General features: G+C 45.4%; 1 protein-coding gene across 2 annotated transcripts in view; it reads right to left on the bottom strand.

Moving 5' to 3' along the window:
• Positions 1–22,146, bottom strand: part of MYOF (myoferlin) — a 157,946-nt gene that overhangs the window by 14,281 nt on the left and 121,519 nt on the right. The window contains exons 38-48 of one of the 2 annotated variants that reach the window (XM_081249981.1): positions 19,978–20,054; positions 16,373–16,384; positions 14,873–14,971; positions 13,329–13,454; positions 11,281–11,436; positions 10,742–10,833; positions 6,661–6,831; positions 5,792–5,940; positions 3,103–3,242; positions 914–1,002; positions 730–825 (exon numbers count right to left, since the gene is read on the bottom strand). In XM_081249981.1, the coding sequence (XP_081106107.1) occupies positions 730–825; positions 914–1,002; positions 3,103–3,242; positions 5,792–5,940; positions 6,661–6,831; positions 10,742–10,833; positions 11,281–11,436; positions 13,329–13,454; positions 14,873–14,971; positions 16,373–16,384; positions 19,978–20,054 (1,207 nt within the window). The remainder of the gene's footprint in view (positions 1–729; positions 826–913; positions 1,003–3,102; positions 3,243–5,791; positions 5,941–6,660; positions 6,832–10,741; positions 10,834–11,280; positions 11,437–13,328; positions 13,455–14,872; positions 14,972–16,372; positions 16,385–19,977; positions 20,055–22,146) is intronic. The other variant, XM_081249982.1, reaches the window with a different exon arrangement.

Genomic DNA, 22,146 nt, shown 5'->3' with positions numbered 1-22,146 from the left:
GAAAGTGTCAGAGATAGAGAAGCACAGCTAATTTACTGGCTTAATTTTTGGAAAGTGCATTCTCTTTTTAGAAAAAAAAGCATTAAATGACAAGTATAATTTTATCTGCAGACTGATCAAGATAGGAAACAAATACTTTTTCAGGATTTTATAATAATTTAACGTTTTGGTGCCAAAGGCATATCTTTACCGAGTTCTGTTTCAATATTATGCTCTTTGTTTTGATCAAGGGTTAATACAAGAAATAAAGCATAATAAGGTTTTGTGGTTAAAAAAAAATTATGCTAATGTTTCCTCTTTTCCATGGACATTAACTTCTGGTAATAAAATATATAAAAAAAGAAACTTTGGAAGCTCTACTTCTGTTTCTAAGGCTAGTTACTCAAGGTATTCAAAAAGTAAAAATGAACTGCATGACTAAAAAGTCTCATAACAAATCTGCTTAATAAACTGAACAAAACCCACTTTCTTAGAAAAGAAACACTTATCAGTTCTTATAGGCATCAGATGCCTCTGTTCATAAACAACATGTATACAGGTTTCTCTTTTCTTTCTGTTCTCTCTCCCTTTGTCTCCCTAGAGCTTCCTAAGCAGATTGCATTAATGAAATATAATAGCTTCAAATAATCAAGGATCCTAGTGGACACTTTCAATAATGAACAGTCATGAGGGAGAGAGTCTGCTTTGTTTGCCGAGTTTGGCATGCTCTTGCATGCCCGTCTGTCTTACCCTTTAACATAGATGTCGCTCATTTCCTCTCCTGTGATGCTTTTCTCATCCAGGATAACGTCCTTGGTGTTCCAGATGATCACACGCAGGTAGTATCTGAAAGGAGCACATTTTGAGGGTGCTTTTTTTTCTGGTCCTGAACCAAGACCCCAGTAAGATACAGCAGGGTCTCAAGATTACTTACCTCTTGGCTTTCCGGGGTGTGATATTGAAAGGAGGGCCTGGTGGCCCCAAACTCCTGGGGAAAACATCCACCCACATCTGAAGTTTTCCCTAAGCCATTCAAAAATGAAGAGAAAAGTTACATTATGGGTGGTAGAGACTACAATTTTCTTTCATACGTCTTAGGTGAAACTAGTTCTTCAGGCCTCCTAATTTATTAGTCCATATGGAAGGCAAAAAAAAAAAAATGGAGTAAAAGAACAAACCAAGATGAATCTTATACCTTCAGTGTCACTTAGGCCATCCGCCTCCCATTCTCTCCCAGGAGTCTCTGATGGCTGCATGTACCTACCTGTATCAGTCTGAGTCTTCCCCGGTTAATAAAATGAGGGGCTTCCCAATGCTAACACAACCCCCCCACACACACACACACACTCTCTCTCTCTTACAATGACTAAAAGTTGGGCCCTTCACTCTCAGAACAGTTTTCCCGCTGTCACTCTATCCATCTTCACATTGCCTACTTGGTATCAGTCCCAGTTTTGTGACACCCAAGGGTTTCTCCACTTACCTTAAGAGAGAAAATAAAAATAATTTAAAACTGTATTTAATTTTGTAAAAGAAAAACAGCATGGCACTTTCAAAGGACAGACTCAAACAATGACAAGAACGTTACTGTTCCCCCCAAATTGAGGACTCCCTGCAGTGTCTTGCTAGTGTCTACCTCCTGAGAGGGAGCTTGCAGGAAGGGGGAGAGTGAGAGCCTGGACTGACACCTGTGGTGCCATCTTGGTGAGGCCCCACTCAAGTCTTTGACGGCTACAGACCAGGCCCATATATCTGACTGGAGTATTCTTCCAGACAGGCTAGGAATGCCACTAACACACTGTATCAATGATACAAACCAATTTAAATTCCCCAAATTTCTTTTGGATGTCTTTGGATGTTCTGTAGACTCTGCCTTCATGACAAAAACAGACTGGTCTTTAAGAAGGTTGCCAAGGAAACCACTAGGCTGGTTTCCTAATGCACTGTGATCAAAATGAATTAACTGAAGCTCTTGAAAAGGGATATATTTTACTGTGATCCTGACTCTCTTCCCACTAATCTCCAGGGCTCAAGGGTCTATTATACATCAAGCACACTGCAGAAGTTAGGCATCCAGGTGTCTCCTAAGACCTAGCCAGAGTCTGTCCACTGCAGTAGGCAGAGGTGATGGAAGTATTGGTAGCCCAGGGAGCAATCTTCCTCGCTTTGTAATGTCTTAAGACTTTATTCAATTGAGGAGGAGGAGGAGAGAGAGAAGGAGAAATGGGCTCTTTATGGGGAAAGAAGAATAATTAGAGAAGGAAGAAATCAAAATATGGAACAAAATAAGAGTGAGTGACAAAATCATCTAGTAAGCCCAGGCTACTTGTGGTCACTTTTTAAGAGACCACGGTTCGGCTATCAGTGTCAACAATATTTGCATCCATTAGATAAAATATTTCTTAAAGCGTGACTTCTTAACCATCTGCATCAGAACCTCTCCAGATACTTGTTACAAATTCAGATTCCCTGCCCCACCCCAGACTTATCGAATCTGAATCTCTGCAGGCATGGCCTGGAAATCTTCATTCTAACAAGCTTCTACATGGACTATTTTGTCATTTTCCATGTCTCTCCTTGCTTCTCTGGGAACTGCTCCCCAGCTTCTGGGAATTGACCTTCCCCCATCACTATCAGCATGGTCCCTGTGATGAGCCATCCTGTGTACTGTATCCCTGTCCTCCTGGCTAGAGCTGAGTGGTCCAGTGGTGGACAAATGGGCCAAGTTGGGGCAACCAATCCTTTCCACATGTGGAAGTAGATGGGGCTACATTATAACATAAAAAACTCAGAAAACGTCCACAATATTCTGACACATAGGAGGGTGATCACAGGAAGGATAAGTGCAGGGTAAAGTAGATTCAGAGAGAAACAGACAAGAGACAGGGAGAGATCCTGGTCCAAGGTTGTTCTGAGTCACTGTCACTCTCCTGTCTGGATTTAGTGAGTTACCTGAAAATTCTTAAAATAAACTCCCCTTGGGGATGAAGCTAACCTGAGTTTCATTTCTATTTCGTGTATATCTAAAAGTATCCAAAAAAGATAAAAGAGGCAAGTCTGTGTCAGCTATCACCAGTGCCTTTGGAGTGTGGATGAGGGGTTCACAGTTAGAGAGCCCTTTACCTGGGAGATGTTAGGCTGAAAGGTGCTATGCAAAGTCCTTGTTTCCACGTGTTCAGGGACCAGTCCCTGAGTCCTAAGGATGTGAAGGGCAAGGCGCTCCTCAGGGGCCCCGAGGTGTTGGTGCAGGGTTTTGTTGGCTTCTGCAATAAAGAAGGACAGTGAAACAGGGATGGGCATCCGGGAACAGTTCAGCCAGATCGCCTTGAGGGATTTGCAGTACTTCACCCCAGACTCTGCAAAAATGGTCAGGCAGTGCCAGTGTGCAGACCAGCTTATGAAAGAGTTGTTGATAGAAATAGCTACTGACTGGGCTTCCCTGGTGGCGCAGTGGTTAAGAATCCGCCTGCCAATGCAGGGGACATGGGTTCAAGCCCTGGTCTGGGAAGATCCCACCTGCCATGGAGCAACTAAGCCCGTGCGCCACAACTACTGAGCCCACGTGCCACGACTGCTGAAGCCTGGGCGCCTGAAGCCCATGCTCCACAACAAGAGAAGCCACTGCAATGAGAAGCCCACGCACACCACAGGAAGAGCAGTCCCCCCTCACAGCAACTAGAGAAAGCCTGCACACAGCATCAAAGACCCAACAGGGCCAAAAATAAATAAATAAATTAAAAAAAAAAAAAAAAGCTCCTGACCAAGAGCCCTGCCCCAACCAGGCTCATTTCTGACTTGTGGGCTGCCAATAGTGAAGAGACCTGAACGCTCCAGAATGTGTGAGAGCAACCCCTATTTACGTTGGTGTCAGGGGCTCACTCCGTCTCCCAGACTCCCTTGCAGTTAAGTGTGGCCGTGCAAACAAGGTAGGCTAGAGTATAATGCAGGTGGAAGTGACATGTGTGTCACTTCAAGACCTAGCCCATAAAACCCTCTCATGTAGGATCCTCTGTGTGCACTTTCTCTTCTGGATGCAGAAGAAAACAGTGACCTTAGACACCTGAGCTGAAGAAGGGCAGAGCTATAAGATGGAAGAGCCTAGTCCATGAAGTGTTTGGAAGAGGGCCACCCACCTATAGGAGTACCTGTTTTGAATTTATGAGAAATAAACGTCTATTGTGTTAAGCCACCGAAATTTGTACGTTTAACTATTACAGTAGCTAGGTAGCATCACTGTGGCATTTAAAAAACATAGTCCCCAAATTCTCTGTCACTCCTCCCATTGGGAGGCGGGGTCTATGTCCTCTCCCTTTGAATCTGCAGACATATTTGACCACTAAAGAAAGGATGCTGTGTGACTTCCGAGCTAACCATGAAAGGCCACACTGGTCTTCTTGGGGTGCTTGCTCTGGCGGAAGCTGCCAGCCGTGTAAGGAGTCTGGGTGCCCAGAGATCACCCTACGGGAAAGACCTGGATAGGTGCTCTGGTCATCAGTTCCACGTAAGCTCCCATCCAAGAGCCAGCAGCAAATGCCAGCCATGTGCGTGAGCCATCCTGGACATCCAGCTCAGTCGAGCCTTTGGATGACTGCAGCCCTGGCCAACATCTGACAGCAGTCAACTGCGTGAGCAACTCAAGTGAGAACTGCCCAGGTGAGCCCTTCCTGAACAGCTAACCCACAAAACTATAAGCAAAACAAAATGGTTGTTATATGGGAAAAGAATCTAAAAAAGAGTAGATATATGTATAACTGATTCACTTTGCCGTACAGCAGAAACTAACACAACACTGTAAATCAACTATACTCCAATAAAAATTTTAAAAAGATAAAACAATATGGTTGTTCTCAGTGGCTAACTTTTGGGGTGATTTGTTATGTGACAAAAGTAACTGGAACAATCCTGACTGATACAGCTTTTTGGGGGTACTGTTTAATTGTTGGGGGTAATCTTCTCCATGGGGCCATGCTGTTTGCCAGTTTATTCCCAGTCCCTTTTGCAAGTTCTCCTGTTAACAGCAGCATCAACATTTGTTAAACATCTTATCATCCCTGATATTGACCAAGTCCTCTTAAGAGAGCCAGGCAAGTATAGTTTCTTACAATGTCAAGAAAAAACAGTTGAGGATCAGGAAGCAGTTTCAGTCCCGTGTGCCCTTGGCTCAGCTTTCTCTGCCTATCCCATGTGCCCTCAAAGCCACAGCCCACTGCCACCTCCAGGAAGCCCTCCTCCCTACGAAACACTGAATCATGCCACAGCGCTTATGCTCTATTAAGCTTATTTCCGTCTCTGTCATAATGCAGTTAGCTGTTTATGTGTCAGGACAGATTGCATTATAAATTACTGCTTAGGAAACAGCAAGACCCCAAGCTCGGATGTGAGCCAGATGTGAACTTAGCAGATTCTTCAAACCAGCCCCCAGCATCCCTGAGCCTTCTCAGAGAAGGGCTGGGACAATGATGGAATAAAATTGGAGGAGAAATTCTTCCACTACCATCTGAGCACTTTTGAGCTAATTATGCATTACATGGAAATAAGTTAATTATTAGAACTCTGTGTTCAAAGCTCAAATGGCTATGACCTAAAACGGTCAAGTGAAACATAAGACAGACAAGAAAACGTGGCCACTTTGACACCTGGCATGACAGCAGAACTCTACTATAATGGGGCTTTTGTTAGACAGTCACGTGTACGGAATTCCCTATGGTGTTAGGGTGCTGCTCTGTCCACCCCCCTCCCCAACACAAACCAGGCAGCATAAATGGGTTGCTGTACCTTGTAACCAGCTTGCCATCCATGGCAATGTGCTTACCAAATTCATCTAGGCTGTAGTCTTGTCCTCCATATCTGATTCTACTTCCATCTTCAGAAAGGACAGGTGGTGGGAAGCCTTTGAATCTGGCTACATTTTGAAGCAACTGTGTTGGTTTCAATTGATCTCGCCAGGTGTTTACTCCAGAACTGTGAATAATATCCCACACCCGGAGTTACCGCAGGGCACACAAGTTCTTCTTGGATTCAGACACACGCATACTTATAGGTGCTCTCATGTTAACGGGGGAGCAGGGAATGTGCTCTACACGTTGGCTTTTGCCTAGAAATCTGTTTAGGATTTAGAGACCTAAAATCCACAATCATTTTGGCCTCAGCCAATTGGTACTTCGCCCCGCCTCTCAGTTTCCTCCTCTGTAAAAAATGAGTTTGACTGAGATCGCTGTAATCACAATAGGCAAACTTATAAATTAGAAATCACAAGCTATATCTCATTCAATACTACAGAAAGGCACTGTTTAGCACTCAGGGAATGAGGGGCATCACAGAATTGATCAGTTTGGAGGGAGAGGCAGGGAATTCCTGCCATCAAACATTGCCAGCTCTTGGTCCTGGGCATCAAGGAGGGAAGGGGCTCAAAGAATGGGAAAGCGGAGACCGGTTCTCCAGGGGCTGCTACCTGCGCCATCCCCACAGAGCACTGCACTGCTCCAGGGGCCAGCATTGTACACAGACGCCAATGTGAATGGGCAGTGCTATGGTCCTGATTCTAAGATGATTCTATTATCAACAACAGTATCTACCTGACTCAAACGAGCAGGAGCTCAGTTAAGACAGGCCCTGAGGTGGAGCGCCAAAGCTTCCCCAGGTACTAATGTTAGATGGAGCAAACTGTCAACAAACACTTACACGCAGTACTGCTCAGGAATGCCGCAGTGGGACCCAAACCGGGAAAGGAATCGGTTTTCCAGGTCAATAATCGTTTCTCCTACTTTTTCATCACGGGTAAAGGTGTCGTAATCATAGACAGAAATTTTCAGGTCTTTTTCTTGAGGTAAGTAGCAGCTCAGTTCATACATTCTGAATAAACAAATGTGAGGTTAGAATCGCCATGATCCCCCCCGGGCGTCTCACACAAACCAGGGCTCTGCACAAAGACTCCCCGGGCTGGGGCCGGGGCTGCAGGAGGAGGACATCATGGCCGGGATAACCAGGTGGGTGGCGGCGGGCGGGGTGCTTGATTAAGTAGTGCACATTAGTAATGAAAGCAACAGATTGTACACTTGCTCAGGAGAAGATCCGGGGCTTTAAATGCCTAACGAGAATCCCAGCTTTGCTGCTTACTAGCTGCGGGACCCTAGGCCAGCTACTTAACCTCTCTGTGCTCAGTTTTCTCATCTGTAAAATGGTGATAATAATCCCTACCATCCCATGTTGTTACAAGGGTCAAGGGAAGAAATGTTTAGAAAGCATTTGGTGTGAGTGCATTACTCAAAACCCAATAGCTATAATAGTAATAATAATAATTATAAGTTATATAATAATTATTAATAATTATAATATTATTAGCATATATGCCTATTATCTGGGCACCCAGGCGTCTCTACCCAGCTGGGAGATTAGTAAGGCACAAGCACCCTGATTTATAGCCCCCATATCTGTGCCCCTACTATGTTCCCTTCTCTGCCTCAACAGAGACCACCACCCCCATGGAACACCCGGGACTCACCCCACAGGAGCATGAGGGTCTGGAGGGGGGAAGTGGAAGGCTGCCAAGAAGGCTCCCTCCCTCCTCCCAGGCCCTCTGGCTCTGCCACTGATTTGTGAAGGCTTTCCTATAGTATCTGTATTAAAATGCAAACACTTCTGAGAGAACGATAAATGATCAAACAGTAATTTCTGTGGGAGGTGAGCAATATGGCGCCAGTTCTGAGATGGTGATAACTGTACAGCATAAGCTCCAGATGGGTGGGGTTCGGTTCTGTATCTGCACACAGAGGGGTGAGTCCCATAGTAGGTGCTCAATAAACTTTGTGGACAGAAAACTGTGAGAGGCCTTTTGCATCTCTTCTCTCTCACCATGCCTCCACTCCCCCTCCCGTCACTCTGGTGTGTGGACTGGTTCTTGCCCAAAGAGCCAGGAGTATTAATCTCTTGAGCAGAAGGGTATGTGTCAGTGGGGCTCTGGAGACAAGCTTCTAGGGTGTCTCCTAGATCCATCTCAGTGACTTCTCCAGACTGCTGCAGCCAGGCGGGGGCCTGCAGGAGGAAGGCGGCCCAGGATAGAAGGTGCTGGAGTCATGGCCACACCTGAAGCACCATATCCACACGAGCCCCCAAATTCCATTACTGGATTCCAAGGGACAGGTAATATGTGTCCCTTAAGAAAAAGAATTCTTTGCTCAAATAAGTTTGAGAACCACTTCTGGTGTTCCTCTGGGCAAACTGAAAGTTCTGAGAAGTCCTGCAGTTATCTTTTTAACCCAAGCATCTTGGTTTGATGAAGGAATACGTCTTTCTTTAGAACACAATTAACATCTTCTGGCAGACAGACATCCCATTGAATGTTATGGGCTAACAATGCTGAACAGTGGCCGAGCACGTAGGAAAGGCTGCTCCTTCCTGAATTCCTTTCATGGAATCCCTGAGGGTCTCCGCTGAGAAGAACATCACCCTGGAGAAGACTGAGGCCAGGGACCGCAGCCGTGGGAGGGGTTGCAGAGCCGCGTCTCCCTGGCTCCACCCTGCTGGGCGGGGTGATGTCTGCACGTTCACCAGATGGCGATTGGCCGTGTGGAGCCTGACGGCATCACTTCCTTCTCCTTCCGGGGTGGCTCCAAGCTAGACATTTCCTGCCACTTAATTAAGCTTGTGCTTGGCTCCGAGATGAGCGATTCAGACGGGGCCGCCTTTCTCCCGTAAAAGCTGGCTTTCCCTGCTTCCCTGTCTCCCTCGCACGGAGCCCTCCTTCCTGCCCTGCGTGCCTTTTCCTGTCTAGACCTCAGGGCTGGATCAGGGGAAGAAAAGGAAAACAATCATATTGCCCTGCTAGAGGATTACTTCCACTGCCTGGCTCTGGCACGCGGCCCCGGGGTGTACAGCACAGAGGGTGTGCATGTGCGCGGGTGCACACGCACGTACACACAAGAGAGGGAAGGATTGCATAGGGGCACCCACCAACAAACGCGAGTAGAGAAGAAGCGGATGGGCAGGATAATAAGGCCAGAAATTAAAATACAGGCACACGTCAAATAAGAACAAAGTGTTCTTCTCGGCAGGGCTCTGGGAGAAAATAACACTTTTTACAAATGTTTTGTGCAAAGAACATTTTTCGACAGGTGATGGCTTGGCCCGGAATATGAAACATTACCAGGGGTGTTGGAAAAGCCTGGGGCTTGGTCAGGAATTTCTACCTAAGTCTTGGCTGCCCGGTGCACCAGCTCTGTGGACACAGCTCTGGGGCCCTGTTTCTGTCCCCTGTAAAGCGGGGCCGTTTCTCCCTGCCCTGTCAGCTGCCGGGTTTGACACTGAGGTGAAAATCAGATGGTGGCAGCCTTGCAGACGCTGCATTCAGGTGGCCTGGGCGTGAGTCCCGGCTCTGCCGCTCAGCAGTGGAGTGAGGTGGCGCTGACTCCCTCCGTGCCTCCGTTTCCTCTGTTGTCAGGTGAGGGTAGCCCCTCAGAGTTGTGAGATTTTTGAGATGTTTTCTATGAAGGGCTCAGCATAGTGCACATCCACAGTAAAAGCTCAGCAAATAGTAGCTATTATTAAATGTGGAAGTAGTTTATAGCTGAAAAAAGCCGGTCCTCTTTAGAGGTCACTTGGGTGCACCTTACCCTTCAGAAGGTTCTGATGAGATCAGTGTAACAGTCCAGAACAGATGTAAAGTGGCAATGATGAAGACGGTAATGCTATTCCAAGAATCTTTGGGGGACTTCCCTGGTGGCGCAGTGGTTAAGAATCCGCCTGCCAGTGCAGGGGACACGGGTTCGAGCCTTGGTCCAGGAAGATCCCACATGCCGTGGAGCAACTAAGCCCGTGAGCCACAACTACTGAGCCGGCGCCCTAGAGCCCGCGAGCCACAACTACTGAGCCCGCGAGCCACAACTACTGAGCCCACGCACAACTACGGAGCCTGCGCTCTAGAGCCTGCGAGCCACAACTACTGAGCCTGCGCCCTAGAGCCCGCGAGCCACAACTACTGAGCCTGCGTGCCACAACTACTGAGGCTGCGTCCTAGAGCCTGTGAGCCACAACTACTGAGCCCACGTGCCACAACTACTGAAGTCCGCGCACCACAACTATGGGGCCTGCACTCTAGAGCCCGTGAGCCACAACTACTGAAGCCCACGTGCCTAGAGCCCGTGTTCCACAATGAGAAGCCACTGCAATGAGAAGCCCGCCCACCACAACGAAGAGTAGTCCCCACTCGCCGCAACTAGAGAAAGCCCACACGTAGCAACGAAGACCCAACACAGCCATAAATAAAATCTTCGGGAACAGAAGACAGGGAGCAGGACATCTGACCCCATCACTTTCTGCTGCCTTCTCAGTTTTGGTAACAGAGTCAGTAACACATACACTGCTCAAAGTGGTGGAGTCATAGCATCCCAGAAAAGAGAGCTCAGCAGGATTGGGGAGTGAGAACCACCTGTCACTACACGTAAGTCACTGCCTACCCTTCTTGTCTAGAAGCCACAAACCCTCCGGACTCCTGGGCCTCATTACCCGCCCCCCACCCCTCCAGGTCTCACAGCAAATCTCTCAGACTTGGTTTAGTTTTCTTCACGGTACTTTTCACTTCCACAAATTTCTTGTATTTGTGCATTTACGTATTTATTACCTGCCCCACCGACTTGGATATTTGAATAGTTCACAGACATAGTTTCACAGCTTCCGGGCCTAGAGCAGAGCCTAGCACCCATTGCACCCTTAGCACAGAGGCCAAGAAGAAAAGCACCACAGAAAAGCGTTAGGAAATGCCCGTTACCTGCCGAACACCGGGTTGAGAGTGTTGGGGATGTAGTGGTCTCGATCTTCCATTACTTTTTTGCCCAGTGTTATTTTTATATATGGGTCACACTGTGGGGACAAAACAGACAGCAGGTTATGTCACCATGGGGTGCGAGTTCAAGGCAGTTTCTGGGACAGACTCAGGTGTGACTCCACACCCGCTCCCACCCTGATGAGAAGGGATAGCCTCAGACCAGGTCCGGGCAATGCTCCCTCTTGGCGCCATGCAGCCAGCGCACCTTTGGAGGAGAGGCAGTGGCGGGGAGCAGTGACAAAGCAATTCTTCTCCTCCGAGGTCACGTCTGTAAAATGAGAAGGGTGAACCAGAGGCTCCAAAGCCCCTTCAAGCTCTGAGATAAATCCCCACTGGGACAATCCTCCTGAATAGATTGTTTTGATAGAGTATCTTTCCCCTTGTGAGATAACAGAGCCCAGAAAGAAAGAACATGACAATTACTGTGGCTGATGACTGTAATTATGTTGCTATAGGAGAAGGCTCCACGCCCAAACTCTTACCAGGCCATTGTTGTCCTGGGGCTGGAGCTCTAAGCCTCGAACAATGTAAATCCTAACCGTGCATTCCTGTGGGACACTGTCAGGTAGTTCCCGAAACTGCCGGGGAGGGGACGGCACGCTGGGGTCATCCGACAGGGGGTAGATTCTGAAGGAACCCTAGGAGAGAGACACACAGATGTACTCGCAGGACCTTGGACGATCAGGGCAGAGGGCTTGGAGCAGTGTCCTTTCCCCCAGGACACTGGGGGCAGCCACAGGGGCTGTGGGATTGGGGGATGAAGGGCTACCTTTTGTGAAAGAAAGAGCTATGGTGTGCTTTGCATGTTTCCAGTGGGGAAAGTGAGTGATGATAAAGTAATTACTTAATAGATCACAGGGGAGAAGAAAGGGCAGGGCAGTGGTAGGGAGGCCTGGCAAAAACCTAGGCAAGACATGGAGGTGGCCTGGACCAGTATGATGGCAAAGGAGGTGGTGAGAAGTGAAATTCTGCACATTTTTTGAAGATAGGAATAAAAATGATTATTTTTTAAACCCAATAAAGTATAAAGGGTGATTTCCCTTTTTTTCTGCATTACCCCTGTAAACCCCCTTCCATCCACTCCCAGGCAAACTCCCGTTCATCCCTCAGGTCTCAGCTGAAAAGTGTCACTTCTTCCAGGAAACCTCCCTGATTGCTCCTGGGTTGGATAGGTTTCCTAACACTCTCTTCTAACCCCGCACTCACCCCTATTGCAGCACTGACCTCTGCGTCGTCACTGTCTATTTATTGTCTGTATTCTTCACTAGACTGTGAGCTTCCTGAGGGAGGGAAATATTTCTTGTTTATCACTCTATCTCCAGGACCTAACACAGGGCTGGGCATGAAGCAGGGACACAATAAGCAGTTTCTGAATGAGTGAGCCATCAGGCCAGCTTGAGAGGCCTTATATTTTATCTTGAAACCAGCTTACGTACAAGAGAAAGCACTAAAGTTGGATTCAGAACACGTGGGTCTTCGTTCCAGCTACTTTCACTCAGTAAAGCAGCATGATGTAAGCACCTACCACGTGCCAGGTACTGGGGGCCAAAAAATGAACTCAAGGAATCCAGTCTGGCACAGGGGTGCTAAATAGGTTTGACTCTCATGCTATCTTTGATGGCTTGGTGGAAAGCTATAATGAGAAGGATTTTGAAACCACATGTAGGGTAAAATGGTCTGATTAGCAATGTCTGCTACTGGAAAGGATTAGGAAGTAACAGCACATCTGCCACGGATTTGCCAACTGTGGCTGGAGGGAGGGGCAGTTGTGAAAGCAGATACTTACAGTGTGAAAGGTACTTTAGTAGCAGCAGGGACCTGGGGAGCCTGGGGCAGGAGTGAGTCACCCTGCCAGGAGCAACCAGGGAACACTTCACAAAGAATGTGACATCGGAGCTGGCGCTTAAACGAATGAGTAGGCGTTTGTCGGACCACAGAGAGGGAAGGAAGGGCATCCAGGGAATGAAGAAGAACTTGTCCCAAAGCTCCAAGCTGTGAGAAGACAGAGTGTGTTTGGGGCTTGGAGAGGATGCAGTGGCAGGAGAGACAAGAAGCTTGTGAAAGGCCAGCCCAACTCTTGGAAGGAGTTGAGACTTGACCCGGTGGAAACTCAGGTGATGTCTTTAAGTGGTAGAGAAACACGATCAGATTTGGTTGCGCGGAAGATGGACTAGAGTGTGGATGAGGAGGGTGGCAAGGACAATGGATTGGGAAAGTGCTGCACTGGTCCTGCTGAAAGCCTGGGAGGGGGCGGGGGACGTGTGTGCGTGTGAGGGTGAGAACTAGAGCTTAGAGAGGCTGACTCTACACGATTCAAGGCTGGTTGGCATCAGCAGGGAGAAGGATACGGAGAATGGCTTTGAGTATTCTGCCTCGGACCCCACTGTCCTCTTCCTTGTTAGCATTTTCTAGCATCCTTCAGATGTCAGAGGATACGTCCCTGACCCAGAGATTGGTTGTCCTTTATCCTAGGTCTATAAAGAAAATAAAGATGGATTTTAAACAGGACAGACACACACATTTTACTCACCTTAAACTCTCCTACCACAGAAGGATCTTCATTCTCATCTGATTTGCCTCGATACAGCTTGAAAGTATCTGAGAAGTCTGTCAGGCCCTCAAATTCCATTACATCCTCTAGTTCACAGTCATATATCTGCAAACCATCAACAGATTCTTAATTTCTCATTAAAATACAGGTGGAATCTAAAATCAAAAAGACTGACAATACCAAATGGGCATGAGATGTGGATGGAGCACCAGAACTCTCACATTGCTGGCTGGAGTGCAAAATGATATGACCACTTTGGAAAAGTGTCTGGCAATTTCTTATGAAGTTAAGTATCCAGCTACTCTCTGATGCAGAAGTTGTATTCCTAGGTATTCATCCAAGAGACATGAAAACATGTCCACATGGTATTAGAATGTCCATAGCAGCTTCATCATCAGGAGAATGGATAAACAAGTTGTGGTATATCCATACAAGGGAATATGACTCAGCAATTAAAAGGGGCAAACTACTGATGCACCAGACAATATGATGGATCTCAAAACTACTGTGTTGGGCTAAAGAAGCCACACACACACAAATACGTATTGTATGAGTCCACTTATTTGAAGTATAAAAAAAGGCAAAACCGATCTACGATGATGAAATCAGATCAGTTGTCTCTAAGAGGGTTGGAAGGTTGTGAGAAATTGAATGGAAAGGGGTACAAAGGAGTTTTCTGGGGTGATGGAAATGTTCTTTGCCTTGTTTTGGTAGTGGTTTATGTAAGTGTAAATACAATTATCACAACTCACTGAATGGATTACTTTATTGTATGTAAAGTATACCTCGATAAAAAGCTAGAAGAGAGGAGGGGGAAGGAAGGAAGGAAAGAGGGAGGGATGGAGGAGGGACTGTGGGGTTGATCTGCCAGACTAGTTTATTTCTCTACATAAGCGGTTCTTTACGTGCTGGTGTTTCTCAAGCTGCATTGAGATGTTATGACAATCACATGAAAGAAAGTAGATTTTTCCACATTCTGAAAAAATGAATAAAGAACTGGAAAACCCAAACCATTAACAGGAAGATCATCCATAGCCAGACCGGCCTAGTCCAATAACTTGTCTTCCTCCTGGACACACAGTTGTGATTGTACACTGCATACATGTAAAAGAATCAACTTCTCAGCTAGTAAAACTGATGCTCGTTTAGAGGACAGAATAAAGCATGTTGACATTTCATGCTTTTTTGCAAGAGCACCATGACTTTGAAGGTCTCCCTTGGTCAAACTGGACAATTGTTGGCCTAATTAGTGCAGTGCCAACCCATTCCCAACCCTCGGCCATATGTCCCCAAAGCCCGAAAGTGGCAGTCACATAACTATAAATCAACAGCTGTCCTCAAGCCCCGGGAATCTTGCCAAAGCCAAAATCCATCACAAGGGGGCTCCCCAGGAGGCCAGAGGTGCTCCTGGCCCCTCAGCCTCAGCACCCACCATTGGACCTTTCAGTCTTTCACTCAGCTCTGCCTGTGGCCAGTTTTAACGCATGTCAACCCCCTACCCACAGTAGCATAGGCCCAGGTACCTGGAGTTTGGGATAGCCTTTCTGAATATATTGTCCACATTTTTCATGTTCCCCTGTGGAAGCATAATATTTACTCCACCAGTCAATAATTTCTTCCTCCTAAAGAAAGACACATGAAAATGGAAAAATCTTTAGTGATGCCCTGGATTTCCAATCATTGCAAGAAAACTCATATGTGATAGACAAGAGAAACAGGTACTTCTGAACCTAAAAGAGGCGAGATTATATGACTCTTGTTTACATGCACCAAAGTATTCAGGATTCTTCTACCCAGAAGCTGGAGGTGAAATGATGATCCTTGGCCAATGAAGTGTGTTTGGCTTTAATGGCCACAGCTACACTAGATGATTTTCTTACATTCTATGGATACAATCTATTCATTTGTCTGTTTTTACTCTTTTATCCTGTTGACTTGATATTTACATATGCAGATAAATTAAAAGAAAACCTTCAGTATGTGTTTACTATTTCATCCTCCAGTATGTGTTTTCCACTGTTTCATTTCCTTAGCCCTTTTAGCCAGCAATGCACTGCAAAACAAAGCTCACTAAGCTAAGAGTGGGTAAAACTGGTTCTAATTCAAGTTCCATCCTTTACGTTAGAAGCCATACCCTTATGTTACAAGCCACACCACATCAGGTACATTGTTTAGCATCTCTGAGCATCATTTTCTTCATCCACTGAATAGGATAACACTACCTGTCCCCATCCATCTCATAGGATTGTTTTGTTTTGTTCTTTGGCCACGCTGTGTAGCATGCGGGATGATCTTAGTTCCCCAAGATCCCCAACCAGGGATTGAACCCATGCCCCCTGCATTGGGAGCACAGAGTCTTAACCAGTGGACCACCAGGGAAGTCTCTCATAGAGTTGTTTTGGACATCAAATAACATCATTAGGAGAATTGAAAATTATAAAATGTGAAGCAAGAGTAGGGAGGCATCATGGTTTGTTTAGACCAGTGGCTCCCAACCTCTTCTTGGAGATTCTAATTCAATCAGCCTGGGGTGAGACCTGGCAAACAGGATGCTTTCAAAAGTTCCCCAGGTAACGTGCAGCCAGAGTTCAGAATCTGATGGTTCTTGGATTGTGCAGAAGGGACAGCATTTAGAATCACTTGTGCAACATTCTCAAACTGTAGAAGGCTGTAGTGTATCGAAGGCTACTGTAAATTCCACTCAGATTTATAATAAGAATAGATCCCATCAGACCCACCCGTGGCTTAATCTACCTAGGAAGAGTGAGCTTGCCCAAAATAGTGTGTCACCAGCAACATAGCCTCTTCTTCCATCTGGGGGGAAGGAAGAAGGAACACTCAAGAAAAGCTATTTCTTATTTGTATATGGTATATATATGTTTATACATACACCTACAGTTATTTCCCCTTTATGGATCAGTAACCCAACCCTGGATTTAAAAAATTATATATGTATGTATGTATCAAGCTACAGGCAGAAAATACATGAATCTTAAGTCTAGCAAAATGTGTAGAACAGTTACCTTTTCTGTTAGCTGCCAATCACATATATATGGGCAGGAAGAGGACAAACCATGTACAGGTCACACAGAGATGGAGACCCCATGAGCATGAGGTTCAATGAGAAAGAGAAAAGGAGACGTTATTGTTCATCCATGCCTTATATTATCAACATTTTGATGGATTATTTATTCAGGATGATCTCATAATTAAACACACCTTATTGGCTTCTTCTCTGAAATATGCAAAAGAGTTAACAAACAGTGTTAAAATAAAAGGCTTGGAGGTAGCCACCCATGTCCCATGTTTTAATAGAGTTAGACAATCTGTCCACCAGCATAGTGATCACAAAGGAAGTGCGGTGGGGTGGAGGTGGGGATGAACACAGTTGCTCATCTTCCTGCCCCAAACCTTTTATTCCATTTAGCTTCTAAAGTATATCCCCAACTTGGCCTAATTCTTATTCCTTCAAAAAGTCCTGTCCCAAGATATTTATGTCCAACATGACTGCAGCACCATCATGTAAGTATCTTTCCTTGATTTTTCCCCATGCTGACGATAAAGCACCAAATACATATGCATCCATAAATGGATGTCAAGTCTCTCATTGGCCAAATCCTCCCATTTGAGTTTCTGCATGGAGAATCCACCAGGAGATGAGAGAATGGACAGCTAGGATGCTGGGGCTTGACTTTTCTCTTGGTACCTGCTGGAACATCAGCCAAGCTCACCCTTAGGGGCAGTTTGAAGAATTGCTACCTCCTAACTTCAAGTTCATTTCCACTGTGAGGGGGCAGCGACTCCTCACTACAGGCACTTCCTGCAGGGAGTGCTGGGCGGCCACGGGGCTTCCTCTGCAAGTGCCCCTCGGCTTTTTCCGCATCGACTTTTGTTCAGCACACAGAAATGCCAAGAGAGGCAGAGAGACAGATAGATATAACAGTTCTTTCTATTAGATTCATGTCAAAGCGAGATTAAAAGTTAAATCATCACAGCTGAATTGAGATTTTGGAGAGAGGGACTTTATGCCACAAGTGTTTTCACATTCTCAATGGTCCTGAATTCATATTTTTAGAGTCTGTTTATTCACATCTATTCTCAGCTATTTGAAATCATTTCAAAGAAATGAATAGTTCATGATTTAAAAAAGCGTTATTCAGAACAGATTGCTGATGTTAAAATCTAGGATTAATATGGGAGAATTTATTTATGTCCGCTTGCTCATTAGTTCACGTGGCAAAGTAGCTGAAGCAGCTAGAGTAACTTGCTTCATTATATCCAAATGGCATAGAAGATTCTCCCCTGAAGCTTAAAATAATCACATTTGTTTAAAGATCGTCTTTCACTCCAAAATCTAGAAAGAATCTGAAAGGAGAGTTCAAGTCTTTAGACCGAGGTCCCCGCAGCCCCAGGCAGCTTCATGCATTTTCTTATCATACATACATGCACTGTCGTTGGAGAAGCCATTTTGCTGAGTGCTGTTGACATACTGCTTAAGCACTGGAATTGGAAGGTAATTGTTGAAATGGCCATGTAGGAAAGTCTGTGTTATCTGGCTAGCACTTAGCAATTTGTCCCTAGTGCTTATTTCCTGCTTTACTTGTGTTGGTGCTGAGCGCATCTGTTAAGAGCTCCCAGGGTCACCACAGGGTAATGGTGTGAGTTTCTGTGAGCCCGAAACTGTCACCTGAAGCCACATTCTACAGCTCCCATCAAAAGCACAGTGCTGACCCATTCCCTAATTTACCAATAAAAGGCTTGAATTGAGTTAGTGGCAATAGGTATTCATTACACACACATCACATGTACATGTAACACATGCATATCACATGCATGCATATATATTACATGTGTGCATTATATTACATGCATGCACGTGTATTACATGTATATGTAATCCAGGACATCAGCAAGCTTGTCATTGGCTCTTCCAAAGCTCAACTTTGCTCATTTGACTTTGCATAGATGAGTGCTATACTCCCCAATGAATAGGTAGTATCAGATTTTTAGAGGCGATTCCAAATAGCCTTTCTTATCAACACAGTATACCTCCAGTAGGCGTTAGGAGAGCAGCTGAGTGAAAGTTATTTATAGTACATGAGAATGACTGATACTACCTTCCTCAGTCCTGCTAAGTTGCAACTTAAAATATGATGTAAACTCAACTTTCACAATGTGTCGCTACAGTAGCCTCATCTGTTAACTATTGTTAAGAAATGAATGAGGGCTTCCCTGGTGGCGCAGTGGTTGAGAGTCCGCCTGCTGATGCAGGGCACACGGGTTCGTGCCCCGGTCCGGGAGGATCCCACATGCCGCGGAGCGGCTGGGCCCGTGAGCCATGGCCGCTGAGCCTGCGCGTGTGGAGCCTGTGCTCCGCAACGGGAGAGGCCACAACAGTGAGAGGCCCACGTACCGCAAAAAAAAAAAAAAAAAAGGAAATGAATGAGATTGGGGCATAGACTGGCTTTATCCTTCTTCTTGAGCCTCCATACCTGGGGCTACTGAGTATACAGAAGGCCCAGAGAAGAGCTGATTGACAAGGGGAGGCAGGAAAGCTGGAGGCTGATTACAGAGCAGGATCTTAAACTGGCTTTTTCCAGAGTTTTTGTGAAAATGTACATAAAAGATCTTAAGTATATTATACTTAGCTTCGTCCTAGGCTACTACTGTTTTATTGGGAATATTTGGGGTTGTTTATAAAGTGAACACAGTGGTTTTGCATATTTGATATTGTCATTTCTGACTGTGGAGGATTCTCAGGGAACAGAATCAAACACACTGCTACGCAGTGCTGACTGTAGAGCTCACATTTAGTATGGTCCAATTGTTAGTGAGTTTAATGCAGTGGGAAGAAAGTGGATTTCTTTAAAGGCACTGTTTATGGACATAACACATTAAAGTGCAATCATGTGCACTTTTCGGCCAGTTTGCACATTAAAACATGCTGTGAAAGTCCGTCGTGAATGCCAACAGAAACGGGGAGATATTTGATGTTTTCTTTTTTCTGGGCTGGGAACTTTTTTTCTCCCTCTCCTTCTTGTCGAACTGGCTGGAATGGTTTTAACATAGGGTCCTGAGTGAGCATTTACACCAATTTCTTGATTTGGAAAACCACAGTGAATATAAAAGTCGGCGATATCCCATACACTGACAAATAGGGTCATTAAAGATCCATGACACTTCTGTTTCATGTAGGGGAAAAAAACTGGCGTGCTACATGTACCCCTTTTCTGAATGTTGTGCTGTGTATTTGCTCCTGAAATTTCTCTTTCTTGCAAATGATATCACTCAGACTGTCCACACTAAAGGTCCTCAGACCTGCCTGCACATTAGAACCACTTGGAGAGATTTTAAAATTTACTGTTGTCTAGATCCCTCTCCCTCATGGAGAGGGGAGCACGGGTCTGAGTATATTTTAAGTATCCTGGGTGACTGAGGGTAGAGGACATGAGTCCACACAATGTCACCGTAGCTACTGATGAGTGTACGATTCAGGTTTTTTACCGTGATAAGCTGGTTTGTTATTTTATTTTAGTTGCACTGAATGGTTGTTTGACTGAATTCACCTAATGCTTAGATGCCTGGAAGATAAAACTGACATCATCCAATGATCAGTTCTGAAGCCTACCTTTGATGCCAGTAATGGTTTGGTGTCTTCTATTTCAATAACGACGTCCCGGCAGGGTGGGGTAGACAAAAAGGAGGCTGCAAGACAATTTCATAATCTAAGATACTTACAAAAATATAGTGGTGAACATTCTACTCCAAGTTCAAGTTCAACAGCCACACAGTGGAAGGTAGAGCTTGCTCCTGGATGAGACTTACTAAATGGAGAAGACCACGTCTGAATGTAGAAAAATAACCCAATTCATTGCTTTTCCCAAAATATGATACAGTTTTAGACATTTTTAAAGGGATTTTATGGCCCATTTTTTTCTTTTATCTTAGACAATTAGCCCAATCCTGTACACAGGAAATGCTGAAAAAAGAATTGTGTCAACCCATGTCTTTAGAGGATGTAGGAGTGAGGTCGGGGCAATGGGGGCTGGGAGGAGCTACACCAAAGGAGCTTCCTTTTCATGGAATCTGTTCTAAGACACAGAAAAGCAAAGCAGGGTGAATAGTTGCACATTTCAGGGCTGAAGTTGCAGTGGCTCATTCAGCTTGGCTCTCACAGTATACATAGAGGGAAAAGGCACACATCCTGGCTTTAAATAATTCCCAGAATATTTGTGGCTCCGGATGTTGAGGTTAGAGCAAGGGCTCAGGAGCAGCCCCTGGGCTCACCAGGTTTGGTTCAGCTGAAGGGGGTGCTGAAGCCTCAGCCTGGGGCAGGGTGGGATGAGAGGTACAGCTACCCTTTATGGAAGAAGGCATCAGGCAACCAGCCGTTCAACAGGAGGGCAGAACTCAGACAGAACAAACTCTGCCAAGCGAAAAGAACTTTGTGTTTAACCCAGCATTTGATGTATGGGACATAGAGGAGGGAAAACACATTTTTTAGGCACCTACCATGTGCCAGGCAGTGGGCTAACCTGTTTACATACATGATCTCCTTTAACCCCTCAAAAATCCTGTAGAATATGTGCATATGTGGCATTATACCCATTATAGAGGTTAAAAAACAAACAAACTGAGGCTAAGAGAAAGCAAGTCATTTGCTTCCAGTTAAACAATTAATCACAAGTGAAAGTAAGTAATCTAGGTCTGACCCCAAAGCTTATGTTTTAACCATCACACCAGAGCCCAGAGCAAAGTAGGCCCTTAGTAAATGTCAGAGAAATGATCAAGGGAACACCTGGGAAGCAGAGGAGACTGACATTTACTGAGCATCTATGATACGCCAGTTGCTATGCTGTTGCCAGGTGGCACCCCCAGATCTATCAGAAGTCTCTAGGCTTCCAAGATAGCTCCCCTCCAACTCCCGACAACTGCAGCAACACAGAACGGGACAGCCAGGTGGGCAGGCATGCCGGAACACAACTGCATGCAAGTTCCTTCCTATATTATCATTTCTCCACTTTACAATCCTCATGTAAACAAAGCCTCGGGGACAGGAGGAAAGTTATTCTGTGTGCTTCCAACATTAGGCCAACCAAGTACATTCTTCAACTCTTACCTCAGTTTGGTTTTAAGAAACTATCAGATTGATCTAAAATAACAGATTCTGGCCTTGGGAACACAGTGCTCCCCATACACCTTAAGGATTTTCCTCTTCAGGGGCTCTCTGAAGCCTTGACCTCACTTCACACTAACTACAAAGAATCACGAACCAGGAGACCTCTGCCTAACCGTGACCCATAGACACAAGTAGGTCTACACAAGCGATTCTGGGGCCAGAGAAAATCTGCAGCATTTGTACCTTCCTCATGATTTCACATATTTGTGTCAAAGAACTTTCTCTCATGAAAGCAATAGGACAAACACTAGGAAAACAGTTTCTCTCCATTAAGTAACCCCAGATAAAAGAATGCCTGCAGTTACATTAATCCTTGATGTTATAAAAATGTTGCTGTTTTAGGCACCATCAACTCAGCACAAAAATGCTTTACATGGGAAATGTATGGATAAACACATGTAGGGTTTTGCTCAAGTGTGACTGTGAATTTTTTTCTCTCTTCTCTGAATCAGGGATACAGGATGCTCAGACCCACATAGCAGATGAGCTTCAGAGGCTCTATAAAATCAATACCAAACCTTATGGAAGATTAAATAGAACTGGTTAGCAGAACAGCTCTCAAATAGAAGACATCTGTTTCAGTTTGGAGGCTACCAACGATCAGATGAATGGGTGTCA

Source organism: Mesoplodon bidens (assembly GCF_964165515.1).
Source record: "Mesoplodon bidens genome assembly, chromosome: 1".
NCBI lineage: Eukaryota > Metazoa > Chordata > Mammalia > Artiodactyla > Ziphiidae > Mesoplodon > Mesoplodon bidens.
This window is presented reverse-complemented; position numbering and strand designations above follow the sequence as displayed.